The sequence below is a fragment of the Salvelinus fontinalis genome, chromosome 18 (genome assembly GCF_029448725.1).
Source record: "Salvelinus fontinalis isolate EN_2023a chromosome 18, ASM2944872v1, whole genome shotgun sequence".
In the NCBI taxonomy this organism is placed as follows: Eukaryota; Metazoa; Chordata; class Actinopteri; order Salmoniformes; family Salmonidae; genus Salvelinus; species Salvelinus fontinalis.
In genome coordinates, this window is record NC_074682.1 from 11,441,398 (window position 1) to 11,461,620 (window position 20,223).

At 43.1% G+C, this 20,223-nt stretch overlaps 2 protein-coding genes across 3 annotated transcripts; one reads left to right on the plus strand and one right to left on the minus strand.

Moving 5' to 3' along the window:
• The first annotated feature begins 1,250 nt into the window (after window positions 1–1,250).
• Window positions 1,251–7,247, plus strand: LOC129814970 (glutamate receptor U1-like). 2 transcript variants are annotated; one of them, XM_055868156.1, is made up of 10 exons: window positions 1,251–1,464; window positions 1,593–1,713; window positions 3,381–3,415; window positions 3,561–3,740; window positions 4,237–4,460; window positions 4,577–4,674; window positions 4,803–5,020; window positions 5,189–5,408; window positions 5,579–5,823; window positions 6,432–7,247. In XM_055868156.1, exons 2-10 carry the CDS (start codon window positions 1,644–1,646, stop codon window positions 6,534–6,536), a joined length of 1,395 nt encoding a protein of 464 aa, XP_055724131.1. In that variant the 5' UTR covers window positions 1,251–1,464; window positions 1,593–1,643; the 3' UTR covers window positions 6,537–7,247. The 2 variants fall into 2 exon arrangements, with proteins under 2 accessions (XP_055724131.1, XP_055724132.1); XM_055868157.1 differs by having other exon boundaries at window positions 1,628–1,713.
• A 273-nt stretch (window positions 7,248–7,520) lies between these two features.
• Window positions 7,521–20,223, minus strand: plch2b (phospholipase C, eta 2b). The gene is given in 21 exon segments (XM_055870017.1): window positions 7,521–7,537; window positions 7,741–8,935; window positions 9,089–9,168; window positions 9,349–9,495; window positions 9,670–9,754; window positions 9,869–9,993; window positions 10,145–10,252; window positions 10,407–10,592; window positions 10,727–10,815; window positions 10,926–11,026; window positions 11,400–11,474; window positions 11,888–12,034; window positions 12,196–12,367; window positions 12,473–12,593; window positions 15,367–15,570; window positions 15,732–15,825; window positions 15,916–16,086; window positions 17,874–18,003; window positions 18,314–18,557; window positions 18,831–18,977; window positions 20,112–20,223. Coding segments are annotated over 21 exon segments (3,750 nt in total).

Sequence of the window (20,223 nt, forward strand, 5' to 3'; positions counted from 1 at the left end):
GTGTCTTCCGCATTTAACCCAACCCCTCTGAATCAGAGAGATCCGGGCGGTTGCCCTAATCGACATCCACGTCTTAGTTATGAGATAGTAAGGTATAATTATGAGCAGTGTTGTAAAGTACTTAAGTAAAAAATACTTTAAAGCACTACTTAAGTAGTTCTTTGGTGTATCTGTACTTTACTTTACTATTTATATTTTTGACAACTTTTACTTTAACTTAAAATCAAATCAACATGGTTAGCAGATGTTATTGCAAGTGTAGCGAAATACTTGTGCTTCCAGTTCTGACAGTGCAGCAATATCTAACAAGTAATATCTAACAATTCCACTACAAATACCTAATACACACAAATCTAAGTAAAGGAATGGAATAAGAATATATAAATATAAATATATGGATGAGCAATGTCAGAGCGACATAGGCTCAGATGCAATAGTTAGGATAGAATACAGAATATACATATGAGGTAAGTAATGCAAGTTATGTAAACATGATTAAAGTGACTTGTGTTCCATTTATTAAAGTGGCCAATGATTTCAAGTCTATGTAGGCAGCAGCCTCTCTGTGCTAGTGATGGCTGTTTAGCAGTCTGATGGCCTTGAGATAGAAGCTGTTTTTCAGTCTCTCGGTCCCAGCTTTGATGCACCTGTACTGACCTCGCCTTCTGGATGTTAGCGCGGTGAACAGGCAGTGGCTGTAAGTCATAATAATGAGATACTAAGTCATAATTGTGAGATAGTAAGTCTGGATCCTGGACATTTAACAGTCCTGCTACCATCCAGAAGGCAAGGTCAGTACAGTTGCATCAAAGCTGGGACCGAGAGACTGAAAAACAGCTTCTATCTCAAGGCCATCAATCAGACTGACTGACTGTAATATTTCAGTTTTTTATTTTTAATACATTTGCTAAAAATTCAAAACCTGTTTTTACTTTGTCATTATAGGGTATTGCGTGTAGATTTATGAGGGGGAAAAACGATTTAATCCATTTTAGAATAATGCTGTAATTTAACAAAATGTGGAAAAAGCCAAAGGGGTCTGAATATTTTTTGAAGGCATTATATCTCAGAATTTTGACTTAATATCTCAGAATTATGACTTACTATCTCATAACTCGTAGTCAGATTTTTTTTTTTTTGTGTGTCAGGAACGAGCTTCCATACTATATCCACCAGCTGGTCTATAGCCTATATATAGCCTAACATCAAACCAGCAAGCAATTGGGAAGATAACATTAGTTATAGCAAAACAGGCGTTTGAATCTTCCAAACATATTGTTAAGTGACACAGTCACAGGGGCCAAACTCATTCTCCACCCACAAAAAAGTCCATTGGCTGTTTCAGCAGCTCTGTTGTGCTGGGATGAATATTTCTCATCATCATTTGTTCTAGTTCATCAGGATCAGTCTTTAGCTGGAAGCCTCAACACAGCCAACTCACTTTACATCTAACAATCTTATCAGGTATGGAGATCTCTTTCATTTGTGTATTGTCATAGATGTAATATATCCATGCTTCATAACTACTGTATTTTTAGTCCACTGTTCAGTTTGAGTACGACATTAGCTCTTTTGTTCTCTGAATTGAATAGTTTGTGAAATCACGTTGGTACCACTACATCATTAGGATCAGAGGTGAAACCATGAGGGTGCTGTTGGGTGTCATCGTGTGCACCGTGGTGCTTCTACTGTCCCCAAGGAGCTGTGCTGCGGGTAATACACTGTTTAATGTACATCTTACTGTGCTCATAAATCCAGTTAATTCTTTGTCTGTTTGTCGGTCACTAAAGCAAGCAAAACTGTGTAAAACAGGAATCTTGACATGCATGAGATTCACCATAACCTGGTCCAAACAATCTGGTCTCAAAGTAATCTTCAATTCTAAACTTTCTTTCATTAATGACCACTAATGAGCTTGAGAATAAAATAGAGGATTTGTTTGGTAGGACAATGAGTGACAAGGAGTTGGCATCAAGGGCAGACATAGCAATTTGGGGGCCCATTTAAAATTCTGTTGAGGGGCCTTCTAACACCCCTATACATTTACTGCTTGATTATTATTATTATCCAACAATTAAAATGTTTATAGATAGGTCTTATAAATCTGTTGAATTAGTGACTAACTGACATTTGTGTAAATCAGTCAGTGGGCGGGGACCCTTGGGTAGCTGGCGTCCATTTAATTTGAAATCTATGAAACATAGCTATGTCCACCTCTGATTGGCATGATAACAGAAACACACTGCCACTCAAACTAAATTCCCGAGAGAACATGAGAAAATGTAAAATGACAAAATGTAGACGTTTTTCTTTAGCCGTTTGACCAGTCGATGCGCTTGTGTTGGCAGTGTATATGCTTATTTTGGTGCCAGACTCCTCATGTTCTCTCTGCTTGACGAGTTATGAATGAGGAGACTGTCAGCTGGGCATGGCATCAAAGTGAGGGGCCGCATCCTGTCTGGCATACACGCACCACTCTGACAGAAAAAGAAGCGAGCCAGCTGACATGCTCACAAAAATGGTAATAAATCAATTCAATGCAACAAACAAGGAGCCTTGTGTTTAAATGTGGCCAAAAAGTGACAGGGCCCTTGAAGAGCTTGTATGGCTGTCATCTTTTGAATAGGAGGAGCTGATGTGTGTCAGGATCTCCCTATGGTTTTGTGGGAGCCCTGAGGCCTCAGCCTGTATCAAGGCTTTTGATACTCTGACTGCCCTCCTACCCCATAGTGCCATGTCTTTGTGATGGCTTGAAATAACTCACAAGCTGGAATATGGCTGTAAATAGATCTTAACGGTTTTGAACACTTTCAAGTGGGAAAGGAGAGTGGCCAGCTCTCTGGGATGCCGGAAACCAGTTGTGATGACTAAGAAGGCATCAATGCACCCCCATGTTTACCTCTCACTATCTGCAAAGGGGTCACCGACTCAGGGTATAAGGGCTAAAGATGGCCACAGCACAAAGAGCTCTTTGAATCCGCCGGCTACATTTGGAAGGCACTCCAATTGCACTCCAAATGAAAGAAAAATATTTGTGAATTAGGGATGTCGAGCCAGTGGGACCGGAAAGACGCTTTGGCAATGCTTCAATGCCGATGGAGAAGGTCTGCCAGTGCCCTCTCCCCTCTCTGTTCAGTGTGTAAGCATGCACGCTGTTGTCCTCCTGTGTATATGCCTTTATTCAATTGATGTGTGGATGTACTTAGAAAGCACTCACAATGCTGCCGCTGTTGGTGATGCTGTGAATCATAAGTGATTCACCTAAGAATGTCATTGGCAAGGTTCAAATGCAACTTCAAGTAGTTTAGCTTCCTCTTTAAGTTGGATGCGGGTGAATCAAGGTAACCTCTATATCTCACTAATATCTATTTCTCCTTCAGCAATGCAACCAGACTTGACAATCACTACAATAAAGGTAACTAAAGGATGCATGTTTCTGTCACTCTATACTGTATTGACTGCAAGCATTTTCTACTCCATTTCAACCCATTTGCTGCTGTATAAACAAGATTGATGATGATTCAGAAGTCCGAATCGTTCTTCTGTGCCTCACTCTTCAGCAAGATCCATACACCATGTCCAAAGGCTCTCAGATGGAAGGTTACTGCATGGACCTGCTGTCTGAACTGGCCAAGAAACTGGACTTCAAGTACAACGTGCACCTGGTGAAAGATGGGTCCTATGGCAGGCAGGATGAGAGTGGGGCCTGGAATGGGATGATCGGAGAGGTGGTGAGAAAGGTGAGTAAAGCTAACTTTTTCATAGATGAGTGATTACAGTGCGGAACATCTGCTCACATTTCTGTTTAAGATTGATACTGTCCATTTTAATGTGACCATAACCATGTGGGAAATTACTTGTGCAGGTGAAACATTTTATAGTGTGAACATTTTTAAATGTGATGATCTAGTTTCGTTGGTGGAGTTTAAACACTTGATCGATGTATATGTCATAGAAGAGTGTAATTGTTTTTAGGCCAGCTGTTTTCAGTCAAGACCTTTGTGTTTTTATGTAAAATGTTTTTGTTGTACTGTATGTGTATTTATGGTTTTGTTTAATGTTGTGTTAGTGTATGTAAGTTGTTTTGTCTGAAACGTTGTTCCCTCTGCTGCTATTGGACCAGATCTCTATTGGAAAAGAGATATTATCTCAATGAGAAAAAACCTGTATAAATAAAGGTAAAAAAAAAAGAAAAAAGCTAATGTAAAATATAAATCTATGTTCTTATCCCTGTAGGAGGCCGACCTGGCCATTGCTCCTCTGACCCTCACTGCTGCCCGGGAGAAGGTTGTGGGGATGACCAAACCCTTCATGCAGACAGGCATCAGCATTCTCCTGAGGAAAGACATCTCAGAAGAGGCTGGCATCTTTGACTTCCTGACCCCCTTCTCAGTAGAGACCTGGGTGGGGATCCTCGCTGCGTACCTGGGGACTGCTATTTCCATCTGTGTAGTAGCCAGGTGAATTATGGTGTGATGAAGTTTCATCAGAAAATACATTTATCATGTACTGAGCCTGGCTGGAACCTTTTACAAGTGTAATTTAAAAACTGTTAAACAAACATTTTCCAACACAGACTCAGCCCATGTGAGTGGAGTCAACCCCAGACTGAGGAAAACAACTTCACTTTCAGCCACAGTTTGTGGTACACTGCTGGAGCCCTCACTCTACAGGGTAACTAACAGGGATTTAACCAGGCATTTCAACCAATAGCGTACCCGCACCAAAACAACAACACACGAGGTGTGTATGGTCTGTGTGGTTTGGTGTTCTGATTTAGTATTGCTTCTTCTTATTCTCAGGTGCCGGTCCACACCCCAAAGCTTTATCAGGACGCATAATATGCTGCACCTGGTGGTTGTTTGGTCTGGTCCTCTTGGCCTGCTATTTCTCCAACCTCAGCACATCTCAGGGCTCAGACTCCAATCAACTGATGGTGAAAGGGTTTGAGGACTTGGCCAACCAGCAAGGGATTGAGTATGGGACCCTGTCTGGATCCTCCACACTTGCCTTCTTCAAGGTGAGGCCAGTTCACCCTGCCACACCTCTTATTCCCTTCTTTTCCCCTTCGCTCTTTGCCCTCAAATGATTAGGCTCACGCGTCAGTGTCTCCGTTCTGTCAGTTCTCTCAGCGGCATGCTGACTTTCTCTTCCTCTCTGTCTGTGGTTTTTCTTTTCCTTTGTGTAGAACTCTAAAAACCCAACCTACCGCAGGATCTATGAGCACATGGAGAGAGCCAAGAGTTTTGTGTCATCAATGGATGAGGGTGTTCGCCGGGCAAAGGAGGGCAACTTTGCCTTCATTGGAGAGTCTGTGTCACTGGACTTGGTGGCGGCTCGTCACTGTGAGCTGGTCCGTGTCCATGAGGTCATCGGCATGAGAGGGTACAGCATCGCAGGCACCCTGGGTGAGCCACATGTCCAGGGAGTAAGATTTCATACGGCAACACACATTGACTGAAACCTCTGAACATTATTTAGACGTGATAATGTTCTTACACTCACCGTACTCATGCGACACAAATACTTTCTCTAACAAGCCTGCTGATGTGCAAATGGTACTGTCTGTGTCATCCAGGCTCTCCCATGCTGAAGAACCTCAGTGTGGCCATCCTGGAGCTGAGTGAGGCAGGAGAGTTGGCTTACCTGCGCAGTAAGTGGTGGGCCAGCAGCTGCATGGCAGACCCAGCCAAGGCCTCCCCCTTGCAGCCCCACAGCCTGAAGGGCATGTTCCTGGTGCTGGCTCTGGGCCTGGGGCTGGGGGTGCTGCTGGCTGTCCTGGAGCTCACCATCAAGTCCCGGAGCAATGCTGGGGAGCAGAGGGTGAGCAACACATATGCACACACTTACACGGTCTAACACTGGTTTAATGAAGAGTGGTGGTGTAACGATTGTTCTCCTCCTTGTCTGAGGAGGAGCAGGGATCGGACCAAAACGCAGCTTTTGTGGAGTACATAATGAATTTATTCAAACAAGACGAACACGAAGCACACTTGATAAATGACAAAATAACAAAAACGACCTAGACCGACCTGGACATGAGAACTTACATAACACAAAGAACGCACAAACAGGAACAGACTAAACCAACGAAACAGTCCCGTGTGGTACATACACAGACACGGAAGACAATCACCCACAAACCAACGGTGTGAACAGCCTACCTTAATATGGTTCTCAATCAGAGGAAACGTCAAACACCTGCCCCTGATTGAGAACCATATAAGGCTAATTAACAATGAACCTAAACAAGAAACAAATAACATAGACTGCCCACCCAGCTCACGTCCTGACCAACTAAACACAGCTAAACAAAGGAAAATAAGGTCAGGAACGTGACAGGTGGATTGTGGGAATATTCCATATGAATAGATAAGCAGATTTGCCTGGTCAAGATTGCTCTACATATCGCTCCAATTTCCTCCCCACAGAAATCATATTGCACAGTGTTGTCTGATGAACTGAGTCAGCGCTTGAGGACCACCACCACCAACAAGAAGAGAAGCCAGGAAACCGCAGACAAAGACAAAGCATGAGTAGAAATGATAGTAGATACTCTATTATATATGGCCTAACAAAGCAAATGTCACTATGCAGGTCTTGACATGAGTTTTGTTCTAGATACTTTTTTTTAACCACAAAGAAACACTGTGTATCAGACATGCTTACAGACTGTTTCCAGGCTGTTATGTGACATGTGTTAATTAACAGAGTAATAAATAACATACTGGAGAGGTGGAGTAAATTAACAATACTACAGTATTATGTTGAAGATATTTTATTGAGAAAAACAACATGTATATTTACTGTTACAAATAATTTCATGTGTACTGATTTAGAAAGATTTAAGAGCGGTGCAAAAATAGAAATGAAACATGAAGGTCCAAGTCAAGTCATCTGTAAATTATGAAAAATCATCACTTTCAAAGAGTTTACATTTCAGTACTTTTGATCAGCACAAATACTGAGAGCAATATATTACTGTTATTAATGAAATGATGCAGTACATTCGTTTTAAAGTAGATTATACATTTACATATTATAGATACCAAGTATACTGAACTGTTTTTGTACAATTGGCAGCACACATTTCGCACATTCGTTTCAAACCTATAAAACCGTCAGTCCACTTACATAACATGTTTTGTCATTATAGAACTCAACACATAAAAAAAGCATTATGTCATAGAACGATGTTGATGTAAAAGTTACGGCACATCTTTCAATAAAACCAGTCTAGTAATGAATGCATGTTCCATTCTGTTCCCTTCAGAACGATTCACTTTGGTATTCAGTTCTATTTACAATAGATGCATCGTGATGCAAAAATCACAATATCCACATAAAAAGTAAGTGATTAGCTTATACAAAATAAACTTGTTCGGTCTCAAAATGTGATGACATTTGTACATGCATCTAGATACATACAAGGTAACGCTATATGTTTACAAGTGTATTTCCTACTCCTATGCTTATTCCAATTGTCTGCTCACTGCTGTGGTCCTTGTAGTGTCTGGTTACTATAGCGTAGAGTAATCTGCAAATAAAACACAGCGAACAAAATTGTCATTACTATAATTCCAGGGTCATCAATCAACATCGATTTTGTAATGTCGATGATCTGAGCATACAAGTACACATACTTTGTGACCAAAAAACAATACATCTTTAACACTGGCATGCTCTCTAGCTGGGATATAATAACAGAATAAGATATCGTATAATAAGAGTCACTTTTACCGTAAAAAAAGAGTGGCGATTTACAGCGAATCTCCTTCATCTTTTGGTCAAATAGGGCATTCATCTCTCTCTGCAGGGTGCCCACTTCCCTCTGCCCACTGACTGGCACACGCGAGGGCAGGAGCTCCAGACTTAGACTGTCTATACTGCCACCACTGCTGGAGTCACTGTCAGACAGGTAGAGGCCGTTGGGTATAGGCTGGTGGCCATAGCGGCAATGGTTCTGGGGGGGAGGGGAAGGAGTCTGAGGCTGCCAGTGCACAGCAGCCCTGCGGTTAACTAACGGGGTGATGGGGGAGGTATGCTGCTTTCGTGGAACACTGCGAGAGCGGGCCTTTGTCCGTGACGTGTTGGAGGGGCGTTGGCTGGCTGGGGTCTCCAGGGTCCGTCTAACTCTGACAGGGGAGGATGGTGGGTGTTGGTTCCGGAGAATGACCTCAGGATGAGACTGGGGCTGGGGTTGGGACTGGGGCTGCGGATGGAGCTGGGGTAGGGGCTGGTTCAGATGTTGTGATACAGTTTGGAGTGCAGGCTTACTGTTAAGCTTTCTCAGTGGTTCTCCTGCTATGTCCTCAATCTCAGGTGGGTCTGGCCACTCAGGCTCAAATGACCGACCCGAGTTGTTCTGGCCCGGCCAGTGTGCATGGAAAGACTGAACCTGGTCTTCCAGATCTGGCCAGGCTGCCTGAAACGACTGCATTTGGCTCTCTGGTTCTGGACTCTGTGGCTGAAACGACTGCATTTGGCTCTCTGGTTCTGGACTCTGTGGCTGAGACGACTGAAACATGCTCTCCATGTCAGGGCTTGTTGCTGTGATGCACGGGATGGACGCCCCAGAGTTGGAGAAGGTGGAGGACACGCGGACAAGGATGCCCTTCCTTTTCCTCTCCTTCTTTTTCTCCTCCTTCGGAGAAGCACCCTGGATTTCCTCCTCCAGAATTTGCACCGTGTGAGCTCGCTTCAGTGGTTCACTCTGAGTCCCTCTATGGAGGTAGTCTATGCCTGCAGGCGTCACTAACATGCTGCCGTTCCCGCTGTTCTCCTGGGAGTAGGAGTCCAGGTCCTTGCGGTACCGCTGACGGACGTCCTCTGATGAGTAAGTGGAGAGGTGCATAGAGACCGTCTTTGGCTCCTTGGCTGACCCTTTCTTCGTGGCTTTTTTCAAAAAACCCTTTACAGCATTACTTGGCTTAACCTACGTGACAGAAAACAAGACAAGTTTTCATCAAGTGTTGAGTTCAAGAGAAAGTGAGTTGTGAATTGACTCACTGTTAAGAAAATCTGAGGCCTTAGTCTTCAACTACAGCAATACAGGTAAAGCAAAACTCAACCCAGTGCTTAGGCCTACCTTTCCTGTGATGTCATTTACAGCAACATGAACAAAGATGGAGGCCTCCTCCATGCCCTCAAGATAGACATGGCGATAACCTTAACATGTTTTTAAAAGATGATAGGGTAAAATTAACCATTTATCACATTAATCCCAAAATCACATGCATTTTATTTTCATAGAGCAATCCATGATAATGGTACAAGTTTTATGTTGACGATCCAAATGTCTTCTGTCTGATGAAGTAGAGACCTGGTTAATCCCTCCAGCTACCTTACCTGGCATCATGCTGACGAATGCTATGGTCCTCTGTCCAATGAAGTTTTGTCCTATCGGATCATGGTCCCACACCTGGAAACGCACCAGTGCAATCTGGGTCATGTGGAGGGTGAAGACCAAGCTCTCCTCCCACATGGGATTGAAGCCTACAATGGCACAGAGAAGGAAGGAGACTATTATCTTCCATTGCATTTCCACAACCTTTTAGTGCTTTTCATTCAGCAGAAGTTTAACAGAATATCAAAATGCGTAGTCGAATGAGCACCTTGTTAAAAGAAAACGGAAACTAAATAGCTTGTTGAGTTAAGATCAATGCTCACCATTATCATCCACCACCCTTGTCTGCTGCTTACAGCAATCAATAGGCAGACCGATGATCTCCACCTCTACAAAAGGATCAATAATCTACGACAACAACAAAGAAGACACATTCACATACAACGCACGAGTGACAAGACAAATAGCCTTGTAGTCTCCTCACATAAAAGAGGTCAATTGAGGTTGTCTGACATGTCTCACCTCCCCTCTATCCCCCAGCATTGAGTCTTTGGGTTTTGGAAGCTGCTGCCCACTGATAATCTTCAGTACCAATTGAGTCTTACTCTGTCCCGGCAGAGGGTCCTCCAGCGTAGGGTTAAAGAAACCTGGGCAACACAGAGGGCAACATTCAGCCAGCAAACTGTTATTCTGAGAACCAACTACTGTGCAATTATAGTGTTTAATTGTATAATCCGTTTGCTCATGTCTGTATTTTGGCTTCATCTACAGTTACCCATGTTTTCTAATAGTACCCACCTTTATTCATGCACCTGGGCTTCAGTAAGTATCCACAGTTGCCATTGGTTGAGAACTTGGCTCTGTTCAGTTCAAGCATGCGGCCCTCTGTTTGGTAATTCAGTGCAACTGAAAAGATAAGACAAGATAAGAAATACATTTTAGAGTACGACCACTGTTCTGAACCAGACTGAAGTCTAGATATTTGCCTCTAGACTGTCTTGTTTTTCTCTGTAAGCAAAGCAAAGCACACTTAAGGTATTGCATGAGCAGGGTATTTTACCCATATGGCATCCTGCGTTCCAAAAGGGCTGTGGGTTGAAGTTGCTAGAGTCCACACGGTAGTTGGAGGGGTAAACACGTAGTAGCTGCCTCTGGTTCAATCGCACCAACTGAGTTGGCTTCAGAGCCATGATCTGGTTCACAATGCTTTCATTGAGTGAAGACACTTGCCAACTGGTCATATAAGCTGCCGACCAGAAAACACATAGGTTCAGACACACTGACAACCAAGAGATAGAATGACTCCCATGCTGAAAGATCTTGTGCTATTGTTAAATGAAACAGAAATGATTTTGTATGAATATGGACACTACTCCCCACCTTGTGTTTCAATGTCATGGACCCGGACAGACTTGGTGTACTTGACGAGGTCAGACAGCGCTCGGGATAACCTCATCGTCTTCCCTTTCCTGAGGGTGAACAGGGGAGGGCCAGAGATAAGTGGATGCATGGGTCAATGTTTAAAAGTTCAAGTAAATGGTTTGATAACAGTATAACAGTCATGTTTGATTGGCTTTACTTGTTGTGGTACACAATGTGTGTTTTGTCTCTCATGATGGGGTTCTCTTGGTCTGCATGGTCTAAATTGAGCATCAGCTTCTTTTTCTTCTTCTTTTTCCTCTAAGCACAAGAAATGAACAGTCAGCGTTTAGTCCAGATGGCGGCATTTCTACTGTAACAAGAGCACGTTAGAGCAGTAGAAAATGTCTCTCAAAGCAATACACTGCGCTGTCAGGAAAGTCACACAGAAAAGCTGATGTAGGCCTATGGTGACAACGGCTATTTTCACACGCTAGTGTTGGTAAAGGGGGGTGGTGAAGGGAGTTTGTGATTTGCATTTGTGCTGGTGAGGTAAGAGTCATTTGCATGGTGGAGGGACTGGTGAAGAGGAAGAGTGAAGTTCATTTGCATAAACATGATTGGAAAGCGCGGTGAAGCGAAGACCGGGTAAGGAGGTAGGCAGGGAGGGAGTTGTACGAGAGAAAAGGCTGACCTTGCGTCTGAAGCTGCCCATGATAGACCTGCGTTTCTTGGGTTTGGATTCATCTGCAGTGCCAGCAGCGTTCCCCTTGAATAGTCAAACATATTCAAGACTCTAGACTCCCTGCTGACACAATCAATCAGCCACCTAGCTATCTCACTGTCTGATGGAATTCCTAATGGCTTTGGTATCATCTTATGACAGAGCACCTGATAACATCACAAGGTATGCTTTTCATTGTTCTCTGAAGTCAGCAACAACAAAAAAAGTACAGCAATCAGATGTTTGTATCTAGGTAAACTGAAACACATGATGAAATTCACATAACATCCACTGTAAAACAGACAAAGAAGTTTTCAGACAAAGAATAAGGGCACTAGGCTTACAGTGATGAGACGTTCATTGATGCCTCACGTTTGGTGTATTATGCCACCTACAGGGGCTTTTAGGAACACTACAAATGTCCTGGGGTAGTTTTACTCAAAACATTGATATTTTACCGTCTGTATATTTTAGCTAAACGGTAGTAATGTCCTTACATCTGTGTTTATCTGGGTGTCATCTTCGTCCTCCTCTTCCTCACTGTCTTCATCCGACACATCCCCCTCCTCTGCATCATCATCAATGTTCGCTGGAAGCTTCTTTCCCTGAGGAATAACAACCAGTCTGTTTACTACATTACTTTATTTTCACAGAAAGTGTTGTGCAATGTTGTTTTAAAGTTTCATGATTTGGAAATCGGCGCTATGGAAATGACTGACTGCTACTATTGGTTGCGCAGTGCACTGGTAAAGAAATATGGCTTTACCTTGACTAAAACTTTCCCTTTCAGGAGCTCTGGGGAGGGCAACTTTCTGAATTCATTCATGTTGACCGTAGAAAGGTCCACCTTATCCTGGAGCACCTCCAACAGATACTCAGCCATCTTCTTCTGCTGGGGCACTGTGCAATGGTTCTCTATGGATAGGATCACTGGGTACCTGAGGATGTATGACACAACATATTGGAATGTGTGTTGCCCATGAAGGGTTTTATATTGCTATCTATACCTGGGCAGGACATGATGACAAAATAAAGGTACTCACTGATTCTTTGTGAAGGCATATTTGTTAATGGTTTCAATGACGTCTTTGAAGAGGATCTTGGATGTCAGGGTGTAGCCATGATGGACGATAGGCTCCCCGTCTGGTCCATCCCAGCAGTCCACTGACAGACACAGAGAAAGAGTGAGTGAGTGATGAGGATGGTAAATACTGTAATACAACGGTTGGGTCTAATACTGGATGCTGATTGGTTAAAACCGCATTCCAGCCAGTGTCTATTTTAGCAATAAGGCCCGAAGCGGTGTGCTATATGGTTCGGGAGGTAGCCTAGTGGTTAGAGCATCGGGCCAGTAACCGAAAGGTTGCTAGATCGAATCCCTGTGCTAACAAGGAAAAAATCTGTTGTTTTTCCCCTGAACAACGCAGTTATCCCACTGTTCCTAGGCTGCCATTGTAAATAAGATTTTGTTCTTAACTGACTTGCCTAGTTAAATAAAGGTTCAATTTTAAAATATGGCCAATATACATACCATGGCTGTATGTAGGCACTCCGCGTGCCTAAGAGCAGCCCTTAGCTGTGGTATATTGGCCATATAACACAAACCCCTGAGGTGCCTTATTGCTATTATAAACTGGTTAACAATGTAATTAGATCAGTAAAAATAAATGTTTTGTCATACCCATGGTTTATGGTGGGTCTAATCCTGGATGCTAACTGGTTAAAACAACATTCCAGCCGGTGTCTATTCCACAAGTTACCGCTAGCTAAAGCTAGGACGTTAAATGCCTATCTACTGTCCCATCTCACTGCACAATCCACTCTCTCGTCAGCCCAGCCAAGCAATTTATAAACTTGATCTCCACTATAAAAAGCATTTAGACATTATATCCCATTTCTTTTAGACTATCATTTGATTTAAATTTCAACAGCGGAGATTTGTATAAACCTTGCTTTCTGTCTCTCCGACATTTGCAAAATTGTTTCAAGATATTGAAATTCGATCTCCAGCTGTCCTATGGTAATGAACCTGTCGGGAGTCGGGAGGAGACACACAGGCAGGCAGCATTTCTCAGCCAGTCGAAATCATAAATCAGCAGGCATCATTTTTACAAAGAAATGTCAACAGAAAACAGGTAAAACGAGATGAAATGCAGCTAGTTTGCTGTCATTCCATTTTCAGTTTGAAGTGATTGTGTTAGCTGTGTAGTTGGCTGTCTCTTTTGAACAGTGGCCTGGCGACAGAGAAATGTTCAATGCCAGGCGAAATCGCACATCATTAGTTCATTGCCGTGGATGTATCCCCCCAACAATCATTAGAAAACAGCTTATACAAACGCAAATGCAGCTACTTTGCTACTATTATGGCAACGCTGTTTGACGTGACTGTGTTAGCCAAAGTTGGCTAGCTGGCAAGCAAGGGATAAGAATGGCGCCAGAAAGAACGAACGACCAGGCGGCTTGGGAAGCAACCATAGATTTGTGTCGGGACTATATCTTGTGGAATGATGAAATAGTATGAATAAATTCATAAAAATAACGTTTTTAATGAAACATATGTCAATCACTATTTGAATATGTTGGTGACCCGTTGTACAAAATTAATAATGCCCTCATCTCGGACCTAACAACAACCGTGCCAATATATCCTCCAAACACCGGCTTTCTTTGATGGGGTTTTATCGGCTGTTGGCATCCAACGTTATGGTGCATTACCGCCACCTACTGTACTGGAGTATGGACCAGCGATAGGGATAATCTAAATCCTACCTCCCAGCCATGTTGCTCTTAAAAAAACATAACAACATATTTGAGACTATATCTAATGACGTTCTACTCAATATACTCTTTAAAATAATTCCCTGTATCCTCTTCTCCCTCATGCTAGATCTCAGTCTCTCTCTTTCCCTCTAATACTCCTCACATTGTAGCAATACATGCTCCACTGTCTCTGTTTCCTGTCAATAATCATACTTTCCTGTTGGATGCTTTCCTATCATATTTAAGGTCTTCTTCAACTGGCTGTGTCCCACCCTTAATCTACTGGCTGTGTCCTACCCTTAATCTACTGGCTGTGTCCCACCCTTAATCTACTGGCTGTGTCCCACCCTTAATCTACTGGCTGTGTCCCACCCTTATTCAACTGGCTGTGTCCCACCCTTAATCTACTGGCTGTGTCCCACCCTTAATCTACAGGCTGTGTCTCACCCTTAATCTACTGGCTGTGTCCCACCCTTAATCTACTGGCTGTGTCCCACCCTTAATCTTGTAAAAATAGCCTCCTCTCTTCTGTCCCTTCCTGCCGTCCCCCCTCCCCAACTTTCCTCTGTACTTTAAATAAATACCTGCCCTTAGTATCTCTATTCCACTGCTCCTGCTATCTCTGCACCATCACTGTCCATATTAGGCTTTTTACCTCTGCCTTTCTCATTAAAACTACAACATCAACATTCCCACTACTAAGTGCTTGTTAAGCCAGTATATCAGCTGCCTCGTTCCCCTCTACCCCCACATGGACAGGGACTCAAGTAAATCTTATCTCTGTATACCCATCTGTCTAATCCTGCCATGGGTTTGTAGCATCTTATCAAGCAGGTCTTGTCTGCTACGTGAGCTAAAGGACTGCAGACTCATCAACACTGCACATGAATCAGAGCAACAACTACAGAATGGCCATCAGCTCTGCCGTATATACAGCCAGATGATCAGTAATACGTTTCCTGACTGCCACCCCACATTCCTGCACTACAAATGCTGACCCAGTACGTCCTGTTCTTGTATCTTTTGAATCATCTGTGTAAATGGCTATAAAGTCTCTTAAACAAATCAGCAAACACCGGCTTCTCTGGCATATCACTTATCACTTAAGTTGGAGTACAGCACTGCAATGTTTTGAGTAGGGAGGCAGTTGAACAGCCATTATAGTGTCTAAGCTTACCTTCCACACAGCGACAGCCAGCCTGGAGCACATAGGCGTACATGTCTACCCTGGACTCAGACAGAAGCTGGTCCCCTGTCAGGTAGGTGTTGTGGGACGAGGCTATGAAGTAGTTACACAGGGGCTGAGTCATGTCCTGGTGCACATGATGGTGGTCTGGTTTAAAGATGTCTCCTGCTGGACTTCGCATGTAATTGGTGAAACCTGAGGTAAGAAACAGGATATGTGACTTTTCTTTGATTGACATACTGTTACTGTACTTGGAGATACACCATGTCTGTTCATGTGTATTTGGCTATTTCTGTGGGCTGTGATACAGGCGCTTGTGTCATGAAAACTACTTCAAAATCATGTAAAATCCTTACCATCGATGCCCAGAACCATATTCTGTAGGTTCTGAGAACATGGCTCAAACTGGCTGACTATCTCCAGACAATATTCTCTGGTTACACCCGCCATCTACCAAACAGAAACATTGTGATGAAAAATCAGCAAATATGCTGAATATTTTTTTTTAAACAATATATTCTGCTTTTAATTCAGTTTTACCTTCTGTTCATTTTCCATGAAACGGACCAGGTCATTCAGGTCCATGAACTCTTTGTTATTACTGTAGGAGAGCATGATGAGATAGAGGCCTCTGCGTGTAGACATCATCTTGTAGAAGGTACAGAATTCTTCAAAAGCTAACGAACCCTGGTTGTCATCTGTGTCTGCTTTCTGAGGATGGAAAGAAAATATGTAGGGTTCTAGTTAAGGTTAGGGTGAGGGTTAACCACTTAGAAAAGAGAGTTCCTCAAGGGTTATTTGAGAAGGGTGATGGTTCTATGTGAAACCATAATGACTCAAAGAACCATTTGAACCCTTCAATGGTTCTTTGCAGTTCAGAAAATACTGCCCATCTCTTTATGATTCTTAAGCATTATCATACTGAAACATGATGGGATGGCGGCAGATGAATGGCATGACAATGGGACTCAGGATCTCGTCACGATATCTCTATGCCATCAAATTGCCATTCATTGTCCGTAGCTTATGCCTGCCCATACCATAACCCCACCGGAATCATGGGGCACTCTGTTCACAACATTGACATCAGCAAACCACTTGCCCACACGACACCATACACCGGGGGTGGGCATTTCCAGTCATCAGGGGCCTGATTGGTGTCACAGTTTTGCCCCAGCCAACACATCTGACTCCAATAATCACCTAATCATGATCTTCAGTTTAGAATGCAATTTGATTAATCAGCTGTGATTGGAGAAAAAGTGTGACAAAAATTATGCCCCCAAGGACTGGAGTTGCCCACCACTACCATCTGCCCAGTACAGTTGAAACCGGGATTCATCTGTAAAGAGCATACTTCTCCAGCGTGCCTGAGATGGTTTCAGACAGTTGGTGGTCACACATGGTCTGCGGTTGTGAGGCCGGTTGGACGTACCGCCAATTTCTCTAAAACGATATTGGACTCTGCTTGTGGTAGAGAAAGTATCATTCAATTATCTGGCAACAGCTCTGGTGGACATTCCTGCAGTCAGCATGCCAATTGCACACCCCTAGCACAAGGAACACCTGTGTAATGATCATGCTGATTAATCAGCTTCTTGATATGCCACACCTGTCAGGTGGATGGATTATCTTGGCAAAGGAGAAATGCTCATTAACAGGGATGTAAACACATTTTCTACACAAAATTTGAGAGAAATAAGCTTTTTGTGTGTATTTCAGAGACCAACCAACACTTTACATCTTGCGTTTATATTTTTGTTCCGTATAATTACTTGCCCCCTTTAGAAATGTCATTGTATTTCCAAGCCACTGATAGATTTAGATAAAGACACAGAACAAATCCTTCTTGCACAGCCACAAAACAAAACTGTCTGACATGAGGGGTTAAACAAGATGGAAGACGGGTAATGCATTGTGCCTTAGTATGAATTAATGGAGCTGTGTGACAGTAGGCTAATACAACCATAGCCATCTGTTCTGTTCAACGGTGACCATATGGCCTGGTCTTCCTGTAGCGAGCTTCTCACGTACAGCGACCAACCTGTACTCTCTCAAGGTACGGCTAGGAAATCCTGAGACAAGACAACACATCCTAAGCTAGGATTGGAGATCAGGCCATGATCTTTGACCCCTAAACCCCTCTGGAAGAGTCTTGTCAGAGTGAAACCCGATTGCTGGCTGCTAAAGTAGCCTAGGGTTAAGTCCTCTCACCTTTCAGACAGAACTATGGGATAGCTACAGTATATACAACACTGTACATTGTGTGCCAAACCATGTAAGGACACCTGTAATGCAAGCTCTTGCAAACTAGTTTATAATTGATCCTGGGTTTCCACATGATACATATAATGACCTTCTGTAAAACTACTTTTAAAAGATTACAATTACTTGTTATTGTATTCTAGGATGTAATGAGAAACATTGAGATACAAGAACATCAAAATGTTCTTGGTGAGTTCATCCCCAGATTTATGAACATCTGAATATGATCTTACCTTAAACATCTCTCTGACTTTCTGCCTGGGCAGGTTCACATTGAGTTTGTGGAGTAACTGAAGAACCTCTCCCAGGCTCAAATTGCCGTCCCCGTTTTTGTCTGCCTCTGAGAAGGTCTGCTGTAACCATGTGAAATAAGAGTTAAGGAGGAGACATGGAGACCAGTGACCAATGACATTTATTTTAGTGTGTATCAAAATACATCCTAAGTGACAAGACATCCCTGGAATTACATGTGTTGCTACATGTGATTTTACACAAACATTGGAAGGTATCATGTCCTAATTGAATCAAATGCCCACAGGCTGATGATATTCAGGTCCTATTATGTCAAATGGATGTATTCTATGGTGTTGTAGGATGGTCTATGTTCTACTTTCATAATTGGGTCATAAGGCCCTATGAGTGATATGCTCCATAGTGACAGAGTAAAGGATATTGGTCCCTTTTGCGTTGTCTCTTTGCCAGACTGTCCTCGTCACTGATGCCAGCCATGAGGTATTTCAGGCCAGTAATCCAGGTACGGGCCTCATCTCCGTTAGTGGTGACCAGGTCAAGAGACTCCACGTGGTCGCCATGGTAAATGCTGAAGCAGCAGTTGGGGTCAAAGCAGCTGTCTGCGTAGCGCTGGAAGATCTCAGACTTCTTGCCCTCACACACCTCGTGGATGGAGTCAATGGTTACTGGGATAGAATCAACATGAAAATGAATAAGAATGTACTCTAGCAGTCAATCAGCTGCAATAACCTGTTCATTTTTTCAGAAATCTCATAGCTACTTCAGATGAGTTACAAGGTGGTAATACACACATGTGGTATGCGCATTTGTACATTATGTTCAAATAGCTAATGGAATAGGGCTGCTAAACTGTTGAATGTAGACCAAGTTAAAATACTAGAGTATTCCTCACAGTACCCGTATGAAACCCCATCTGAAACATTCCCTGTCTGACTCACTTTTAGCTTTATCGTGCTTCCTGGAGGGCCTCCAGCGGATGCAGGACTTGTGTTCATCCAGGTAGAAGAACCTGACCAGGCCCTTCTTCTTCCCTTTCAGTTTGGTCATCTGGGTGCCAGTCTGCATGGTGCACATACACCTCTCCACTGCAGACAGGCCGCAGGGAGGAAGGCACACACACACTGGGTCAACATCAGATGACCTCTGTGCTCATATGGTACAGGGCGCCCTGTCCATATCGCGTACTTGTGTGCCCTAAAATTATAGCATTTGGGCCCATAGCGAGTAAGTAAATAGGGTTAGGGTAAATAGGGAATGGCTCAAAGGAGTAGGAGCCTATATCCTGTTTCTGTAGCGTGAGGCAGCTTGATGTACAAGTACACCCCCTGCACAGAACGCTAGTCTATTTGGGCCCATATAGCAATTGTTTACTGGATCAACAAAGAGAAGATGCTAATGCATTGTAAGACGTGTCATAAGCATGTGTAGCCCCATATGTCCTACAATACTGAATTATCTTTCAATCAACAGGTGAATTTACAAATGTTATTTCACAGCACTGGGGAAGCCACGCATATTATCCCTTTCAGATTAATTGAGGAGAATAGCAGGGTTGAAGCAGAGATTTACCAACTAGCAGTTGATTATTAGATTAGCTGACAACGTCAGGGCCAAGATTTAAGGGGTTGTTTATGTTATCAACGTGCACCTTGCACATCAAATACTTTTATACTTCATCCTTGCAATATATGTAGTGTAGAATATTCTGCTCTATACTGACTCATTGATGGTGCATACTGTAGGCCTACCTACAGTTGACTTTGTCTTTCTAATTGAGCTGGCTCCCATTCTCTTACGACCTCCTGTCCCATGACATGTTCGTATGGCATTCATGTTTGTACGGTATTTTTGAGCATGACGGTAAGAGCAGTTAACCTTCCTCTGTAATCTGGAGTAGAGAGAGAGAGAGACACGTGATGCCCACTAGTCTGCATCACTCAGTCTAATCTCTAGGGATTGTCCGGAGTCCATATACCCGTCATCTACTCACTGTTACCTGAGTACATGTCACCTGCATTGTCACTCTATTATGGTGGGAAACCCAAGGTTTAGGAGGCAATAGCAGGTGTTATAGAATATGCTATTTTATTTCATACATTTTGTTCAACCTCAGTGGCTAATGACTTACAGCTCTGTATCCTCCCCAAATAATATGTAATTAAGTCATTCGAGGGAAGACAAAATATATGTCAAATATCATATCTCCATCAGTCACTTACCATATTGACCCAGTCTCCATTTGGGTTGTGCTACGACGCTTCCACCAATCCAAAAGAACTCCTCTGCCAGTCTGGAGATGGAGGTTTTCTGCCACAGCTTTGGGGACGTCAT